Source organism: Myripristis murdjan, chromosome 9 (assembly GCF_902150065.1).
Source record: "Myripristis murdjan chromosome 9, fMyrMur1.1, whole genome shotgun sequence".
In the NCBI taxonomy this organism is placed as follows: domain Eukaryota; kingdom Metazoa; phylum Chordata; class Actinopteri; order Holocentriformes; family Holocentridae; genus Myripristis; species Myripristis murdjan.
The window spans coordinates 16,982,429-16,991,738 of record NC_043988.1 but is presented as its reverse complement, the minus strand read 5'-3'; the positions used below and the strand labels follow the sequence as shown (position 1 = coordinate 16,991,738).

Below are 9,310 nucleotides of genomic sequence, written 5' to 3'. Positions count from 1 at the left end.
TCCTCCTCCTCTTTCCACCCCCCCTCCCTCACTCCCTCCCCTCTCCTTCCTCATCTCCTGCTCACACTCTGGCTTCTGCTCTGTTGCTGCTGCTGCTGCTGCTGCCCCACACTGCCATCTGCTACAAGACAACAGAGGGGGAGAGGAGACGACGATGAAGAAGAAGAAAAAGGCAAAATTTAAAAAAAAAAAAAAAAAAAGAGGGGTGAAAAGAGGGGGAAGAGAAGAGAGAGAGAACGAACAGGAAAAAGAGGGAGAGTGATGGAGAGGGGGAACGAGAAAAAAGAGAGCAAGAGAGAAAGAGTAGCTCTAGACACAATACAACAGAGACTAGAGAGGCTGTCCATCTGCTCCCCCCCCCTCCTCTCCTCTCCCCTCCCGCCACACAGCCTCACACACATCACAAAGAGAGCATTTAACCTAAACACCACACACACACACACACACACACACACACACACACACACACACACACACAGTTGAGTGAGAGAGAGAGAGAGACAGCAGCCCAACCTCTCTCTTTAACCCGTTCCTCTCCAGTGAGCCTGTCTGCATTACACCCTTGGGGTGGCAGGTGACGGGTGATGGGTGGATGGAGGGAGAGGATGCGGGGAGTGGGGGATGGGGGTGTGATTGAGAAAGGGAATACAGGGGATGAGGGGCTGAAACTGATCTGAATCAACACCAACACCCCCCCCTCCTCCCCCTCCCTTCCCAAACCTCAATGGAAAGCAGCTTGCTCTTGCCCCTGTCACTATGACAACCCTTGTCAATCATACTGTAGCAGCGGGCCGGCAATGGGGATCTATGGAGCTGGATTAGGGATCGTTAGCACAGGGTTCAGCTTGATACAAAATAAATTTAGAAAATGACAATATATTTTTTATGCTGTATTTAAAAAAAAAAAAATACGGCACAAGGTGAGAGGTGAAAATTATAATTGGTCTTAATGAGCATACTGAATTTGAATGGAGCACCGCAGAACAAAATACGGCAAAACAAAACAAAACAAAACCAGGCTCAGCATCACGTCACCTCCAGCCCTCCACTCCCGCTGAGCCTGTCGAGCTCAGTGACACAGAGATGGCTGTCAGGTTTGGACACACACACCACTGTGTAGGTCAACACACACTGCAAACACTAGATTCCCCCAAGGACCTGTACATACACAGTGTCACACACACTAAACACCAGTCTGTGTGTCTGAGGGAGGGGGGCCAAAGAGCGGGGTGGGGGGCACGGTCCACATGCTGATTTCATTAAAGAGGAGAGGAGAGGAGAGGAGAGGAGAGGAGAGGAGAGGAGAGGACAGGAGAGGAGAGGAGAGGAGAAGAGGAGAGAGGAGAGGAGAGGTCTCTCTGTGTGTATGACCACAAATGGAGAGAGCAGAGACCAGCTGTCACTTGCTTATGTCAGCCCTATTCTCAGCTCCAGTGTCTGTGTGTGTGTGTGTGTGTGTGTGTGTGTGTGTGTGGGTGGGTGTGTGTTTGTGTGTGTTTGTGTGGTGTGTGAGTGTGTGATGTCAGCTAGCCATGACTGGTTTCAATTACGCAGCAAACTTTGACCCTGTGTAACCAAACAGGCACAGGAGCTACTGAGTGAGACAGACAGTAAGAGGGAGAGAGAGAGAGAGCAAAAGAGAGAGGGAGAGAGAGAGAGAGAGAGAGAGAGAGAGAGATAAAGAGATAAAAAGAGAGATAAAGAAAGAGGCGGAGTGTGTGGGAGAGGGAGCGGTAAACTCAGAGATGCTGAGATAGAGAGAAGCCACAGGAGGTCTGTAGTCAGTGACATTAGTTCTGGGAAGCTGAGTGACAAAATCAAAACAAGACGAATATGTTTGAATGACATCACACAAGTCAGCTACTTGAAAAAATAATTACTCATGGCAGCATTTTAAAGCAAAGCAGCTTACCCTCTTTCTCGGGGGTCCACGTTCCTCCTCCTTCAGGCTCCGCCCAGCTCCGGCCCCCCCTCCTGCACGGCTCTGCCGGCCCCCTCTGCCCTCCCCAGCTGGAGGTCTGATGGTCATCCTGATCTCTGGCGGGCAAATATAGTTCTCCAGGCTCTTGGGGGGTTTCTTGGTGCGCTTGGTGGTCTGGATCTTCAGCTTTAGACTTCCCTCCTGGAAACTGGCTTCCTTGATGGAGAACTCCTGCTCCTCCAGAAGCCCCTCCCCCTGCTCCTCTAATCCCTCCCCCTCGCTGATGGCGCCATTAATCACATCATCGCTGCGCGCCAAACTGATGCCCCCGGCTCCTTCCTGCTCGTCTTCATTTGGCTCCGCCCTGCCTCCCTGTAACTCCACCTCGTTGGGTCGGGCCGAGCCAACCAGATCCCTTGGCTCCATCCACGCTCCCGCCAGAGCCAATCAGGACGGGGGAAGCTGTGGCAGCCAGCCAATAGGAAGCTAGAGAACAGTTGTCTGTTTGGCGGGGTGGTTGGTGTCAGTCAGCTACTGGGGCTGGGCTGGTTGTCCCACAGGAACACAGCTAAGCCAGGGACAGACTGGGGAGAGAACAGGTGAACGATATGATTAGGAGTGAACCAGCGGCCTGTCGTTCCCCTTCCTGCACTCGTTGGGCCTGTGTGCTCAGCTACCTCTGAGCACACAGGCCTGCCTGCTGTCATCAACATCATTAGCTGCCTGTTATGTATGAAGACAAACACACAACCTCATCAGAGAGCTGTAAAGGCATGCCACACTCTCATTTGCATTTTGTATCACACGTAAACAAACTCATCCTTTGACACCCCCTACCACCCGCCTTTCTGTCTCTCCACTCCTCCTTTACTCATTCTGTGCTAATCTTCTCTCCCTCCCTGTTTCTACCCCCCCGACAGATCTAAAGCAGAGCTGCGCAGACTAGAGTGATCAGTGCAAAATAAGACATTCCTCTTCTCTGCTCTAAAACCAGGCTGAAGTTAGCCTGAGGACACAAGACAGAAAAAATGAAAGAAGCTGACTGCTGTTTTTTTTTTTCTCTCTCTCTCTCTCTTTCTCTTCTCCAGAGCAGAGGGAAGGAGGGAGGGAATCACACAGGGAGAAAGGGAAGGCAGCGGAGAGAGACGGAGGGAAGGAATCTAAATTCTTTCCCCAGATGTGGTTTACGAGCTGGTCTGGAAAAACCAGCGTCTGAACTGTTTTACACACGCATGCAACGGCACCACAACACACATGCACAAACAACCCATACACTCACGCCTGTATAAATGTATACACGTACACAAATGACAGTGTTGCTGTCAAAGAGTATGCTTCTGCACCCCTGCTACTATTTCTGCTCTCTAGCGGAAATGCTGCGGTAGCCTCCTCTCTCACAGGATTCAACTTCTCCGACTTGGATCAGTGCACATGCGGACATATAATACACGACATACTCGCATGAACACACATGCACGCACACACACACATACATATACACATGCATAAACACTTACACAAGCATACTCACACACATGCATATAAACAGAGAGCAACCAAAACAAACACTGGGCTACACTTCTCACTGCAGCTCCAGGGAATCCCATCAGTCAATATGACATGAGGCATGACTGAGCTGGAACTGGGGAATGCCGCTTCACACACTGAGCTCAGACTGACACCATTTACACTGATATGAACCCGGACTAGACCACTACCTAGGGACAAAGCTCAAGTAAAACCACGGTACTTACTTTTCTAGGCTTATGATGACCTCTGAGTGCACAGAAGGTTTACATCTCCCTCCCTGCGCTAATACACTTAGACTTCTAACATGGTTACTGGCGGCTTTTCACACTATCTGTGTGTGTGTGTGTGTGCGCGCGCTCTTTCATGTGTGTGTGCTCCTGTACCAGCCTACACTACTGTTCTAACAGCTGATCCCCATCATAATACCCAACAGGCCTCACAGCATAGCACATGCTTACAGTGTGATTGGATAATCATAATCCGCAGTGGTATTTCAACAAACTTGTCACTTTAAGATTGTACACAAATAGTCCAGTCTTGGGAGCCAGGTCAATGGATGGCCATTTTTGTGAGTTTGTTATTTATGACTTCTACTAACTAAAAAAAAACAAGCTTTTCGGAATTTCCTCTGAGAGTTTAGCTGTGAAGTTTGCTCACTTGAAACCCAAATTTCTCAAAGTTGACTCATAATGGTGACTGATGCAGCTTCTGGTGGCCCCACAGTGGTTAGGCATGCAAATGACTTGATGACTTTTAGGTTTTGTCAAGTTTTGCGGTGATAGCCTCAAGTCCAACTAGGCCCTGCTGCACACACACGACCCCGTTTGGTCCTGCTGGCTCGGTGACTCGTGCTCATGGCATTGGCAAAAGTCGCTCATGTGTGTCCTGGGATGGAGGACAATGACAGGAAAAGAGAGACAGCTGCCAACAGCCATGACACACGCTTTCACATCTCAAATTCACAAATCTGGAAGAAAGACATCTATTCCAGCAGTTCCCAGAAGACACGGCTCTGTAACCCAGTGCGACAACAAAATGGCGTCATAGGCAAGTGCGATCTTCATTCTGGACCAGAGCTGTGTAAACTACTTAGCTGGGTCATGACTATTCCTCCTCCCTCCCTGCTCTGTGCCTGTAGCTGTGTTAGTTCTCTGTTACTGGCAGACAGGCTGAGAGTTTATGTAAGACTGACCCCTCCTCAGGCCTCCCTCGCCTAGCCTGAGCCTCACTGTCTCCTCTCTCTCTCTCCCTCTCTCCTCTCACTCTCTCACAAACACACTGACACACACACACACACACTCACTCACTCTCACGCACACCTCGACTAGCCTCAGACAGCAGGGTGATTGTGAGAGGCCAGACTCACTGCATAAATAGCTTTATTATGTTCTCAAAACTGCCAGCACTAACCAGCTTCCCTCTCAAATAGCATAAGGTCATTGCCTGTACTGGATGTAAAAGGTTGTGAATGAGACACTCCTCCATCCTTTTTTTTTGCCATGTCCTTTGAAAACAATTATGATAAGGCATCGGTAATGGAGTACAGATGGACAGAAGAGGGATGGCGAGTGATACAAAAAGACAAACACTGACAGACAAAACAGAGAGAGAAAGTGAGCGTGTGTGAGCGAGAGCGAGAAAGAGAGAGAGGCCAGGAGAAACACCACCTTTTAAGGCTGCATACCCAGCAGCCCAGCGCCTGAGGTGGACTCACAAATAGCTCAAATACACACGCAGACAGAGACACACTCACACACTCACTTGCACATTCACACATCCACAAGCACACCAAACGGCTGTCTGATTGCGCAAGGTGAAGAGGCTTTTTTTTCCCTCCTCTTTGATGTGAGATTGTAGTAGAGGCTCAGCCATCTCTGGCTATAGATGACTATCTCAGAGGGATGATGAACATTGTCTGTCTGCCATTTTCATTTTTCCTCTATCTCTTTTCCTCTTTTATTTCAGCCCTCTGGTGAAGGGGCAATAATATAAACCAATGTTTCTAGAAGGAGCTAATCTTTGGTGGGAGCCAAATCAAAAGGACTGGTCCCAGCCCTCTAGTACTTTCAAAGCCAGTGGGCGCTGAGATCAGTTTTCTGACTGGAGGTCTATCAGTCTTACAGCTAAAGGCAAATCAAAGTGAAGAGAGGCATCCACACCTAAGAGCTTAGTCTAATTTGCTAGTATTTTGTTTTGCAATGAACTTCAATCCAAAATAAAAGCCCGTCTTGCGCCCATTCAGTGAGGCACGGAGTGGAGGTATGTGTTCAGAGAATCAGGGTGCAAGGTGTGCGGGACAGCCAGCACATAAAACGATGGACTTAAACCCACCTGAATCTCATAATCCTACATGCACACACCCGCACGCATGTGCACGTCTGAATGAGCCATATGCCAGGTAGCACTAAACCCTCTCTCACCTAACTGCCCCATAGAAGCAGATGAATGTTAAACCATTTTAACTGCAGCAGAAGCCACAAAATGGCTGTCAGCAAAAACACCTCCCCTTCTCCCCAACTGTCTTCCTCCTTTCCCTCGCCTCACCCCCCCCCCCCCACCCCACCTCTGTTCTCTCTCTCCCCTTCTTCTCTGTGCTACCTCTTTCCTTTACCCTCCACCTCCTCTCTCCCTCCCTCCCTCCCTCCCTCCTGTGCGCTCTGCCAAAAGGTGCTCCAGTGCTGATATTCTGTTAAGAGAGCCTGCCAACAGTTAGATTTGTCCTTGGATCCCGTTCATATTCCCTCCTCCCCCTCTCTGTGATCCTATTTCGACCTGAGGTATCCAGCTCGGAAGGGGGTACACCTAATCGATTTCTCATGCTTTAATTTAAAGGTGGCACGGGCATCTCATTACCTAATAGGGATTTAATAGCCAGATTCATACTTCTACACCACAGCAAATGCTCGCTTGAGATTCAGCTCACCGAAAGCTGGCTAACGAGACAAGATCGCTGCCTCTACGTACGTCTGAATCACCTCTATTATCTATTTCTCATGCCCTTCTCAACCCCATCTCTCCCACCAAATCATGCTCTTCTCCCAGCCATGCCTATCTTCTTATGCCCTTGTTCCCACTTTTATCCAGTGTTGTCCACTCCAGGTTCTCATTAACACACATCCTAAAGACACTTGTCCTTCTTACTTACATCCCAACTTAAAGTCTGAGTCTTATCTATGTATCTGAGTGCTGATGTAAACAGCTGTGTCCTGCCATCGTGTTTCTGCCACCACCTTCCTCAGAAGCATAACCATCCCTTGGGGCCACCCTGTTTCTGACACCATGTGTTGCACATCGAAGTGAAACCCATCTGAGTAGCATCTGACAAATGCCACCAACATGGAGTTAAGCTGAGTTCCACCAAGCCCGCTACATGCAATCTCCACTCCAATCTGCCTGCTTAGCTACGGTGGCATGCGTGGACTGTGTTCTAGAAATGAAAAACCGGTATGAGTGTGAACCGGGAAGTGAAACGCACTCCTCGCATACTGAGTGCGCTTCAACATTGCGGTCGTGAACATTGCAGCCTTCAAACCCCCTTGGTTTCAACCCTGTGACATGTGTCCCCATCCGGTGTGTACACTACCTCCAGACAAAAACCTGCATGTTTTTCATTAATTCTATGTGATACTCAACAAAATACACTTAGATTTGATATTGTTCAAGACAAGCTTGAGGAGCAGCAGTCATCTACGTGGTGACAGACTATGATGCTATGTGATGGGCTGTTGTGCCTCTGAAGGTGCAAGAGGTCCATCCCAGCTGAACACCATTTTAACTAAGAGGGTTAACAGCAGCAGTGGAGCTGGTCCTTGATCAGTGTGTAGTGGACACTTCATTCCATTGACCTAATTAGGTGCTCTATCTTACTGCCACCTAATTACCGATATATTACATAGTAATAATGGATGGGGACTGAGCGCCACAACGTTGCTTGAGGGGGGTCATGCGTGCGTGCATGCGTGCATGTGTGTCTGTGCGTGTGTCTCAGGCGCGTGCGTGCCTGTGAGTATTTTGTTGAATTTGTTGGCATGTGACTACAATCGAATTCTATTATATCTTGTCAAAATAAATAATAGTTAAAACGGCACACATACAAAAAACATAGGCCCACAAGTTACCAAATCAATCCAAGCAAATAAAACACCACCATATAATATTAACAGTAAAACAGTAACACATTTACAGGCGAGGTGCATTCAGGTGTGGAATGTGGCCAGTCAACTAGGGCTACTTACCCATGTCTAATGTTGTCACACACTCGGGTCTAACGTGTAAATATTTTATCAAGATCATTTACAATCCATTTGCACACATTTTACACAAGCGACGGATGGGATGACAGCCTCCTGCAGAGCTGTCAAACAGGACCAGGATATATGTATATATATTTTTGACAGAAAACCTCGAGGAAAATGGCGTCAACAGTGCCTTGGAAAGAAAAAAATAGGCGAAAATAGGATTTGCAGCCGATCTGATGATAGAAGCAAGGTAGTCGCACAGGGGGAAAAAAATCCAATCGGAAACTTGGCGCTTGTGTCTAATTCCTCAGAAATACGATCTCTGGACGCCGTTGCGGATGGAGTCGTATTATGGAGAGCCGTGGCGGTGCAGAGTGCGTCTCTGTTGCCTTGCAGGGTCGCTGGTCACTCGGGGAGCTGCACAGCGCTGAGATCCCTCTCAAATCCGCTACTCAGGGGAGGGGGAGAAAAGAGTAGGACTGTATTACTGCAGTCAAAACAAGCCCGCATCCGACTACAAGCCCAAATCCAACTAGGGGGAAACGTCAGCGGCAAGACCGCGCTTTCAGCCGTCAGTACCGGGGACGAGACACGATGAGTTGCCGAAGCAGAGGACGGTGGTTCAGGACGGTTTCCTTCGCCGGTTGCACGGATCAAGGCAAGGGGGTGTCTCTCTCTCTCTCTCTCTCTCTCTCTCTCTCTCTCTCTCTCTCTCTCTCTCTCTCTCTCTCTCTGTGTGTGTGTCTGTCTGTCTCTCTCTCGCTCTCGCTCTCGCTCTTTCCAATCGCTGAATGTCAGGTCCCGGAGCCTGGTGTCTGGTAATGATCTCACCCAGCAGACTGAGAGCTCTGACCGAGCAGAGGAGAGCAGAGCAGAGGAGAGGAGAGGAGGAGCGACATCGCCTCCACCTGGCAGCACAGCCGCTCAGCGCGTCTCTCCTTTGCAACCTCCTCCTCCTCCTGCTTGTTCCTCTGGGACTGTTCATATAGACATGGCATCTCGATCTCGTTCTGATCAATTATATATATATATATATATATATATATATATATATATATATATATATATATATATATATATATATATATATATATAGGCTATACGTGTGTGTGTGTGTGTGTGTGTGTGTGTGTGTGTGTGTGTGTGTGTGTGTGTGTGTGCATACAAATCTGTGAAAATAGTAATAGTAAAAAAAAGTATATGTACAAATCTGGGAAAAAGCCTTGCTTTTGTCTCTAGCTGTGTGGATAGATCAGTGATAATAGGCTGTTCCTGCATTTACCATGTTTTTATTGCTGCTAGGCTACATGTATGTGAATACTTTTTTCATAAATGTGAATGCACTTTTATGAAGTCTGGATGAAGATTTTACAAGTATATTGTGAGTTATATTGTGAGTAATTTTGGTTGAATGGGAGCATGCTAATTTTTGTTTATTGCTTTTTCAGATTGTAATATTAGTGATTGTCATGGAGGATTTTTCTGCTCATTTTCAGGTGAGAGAGGGGCAGGCTTCCTGTGGTGCTGGTAGAGATTCAGATTTTTGCAAGGACACTTCAGCAGGGCAGATGTGCACCAATTTGTATTCGGATGCAAGTCTCCTTAACCATAGGGCCATCCT

At 48.0% G+C, this 9,310-nt stretch overlaps 1 protein-coding gene across 1 annotated transcript in view; it reads right to left on the bottom strand.

The window, feature by feature from the left end:
* The window catches only part of setbp1 (SET binding protein 1), a 36,785-nt gene extending 28,273 nt beyond the window's left edge, over window positions 1-8,512 (bottom strand). The window contains exons 1-2 of the mRNA XM_030059881.1: window positions 7,687-8,512; window positions 1,913-2,505 (exon numbers count right to left, since the gene is read on the bottom strand). Coding sequence (XP_029915741.1) covers window positions 1,913-2,347 — 435 coding nt within the window. The 5' untranslated portion in view covers window positions 2,348-2,505; window positions 7,687-8,512. The remainder of the gene's footprint in view (window positions 1-1,912; window positions 2,506-7,686) is intronic.
* Between the last annotated feature and the right edge of the window lie 798 nt (window positions 8,513-9,310).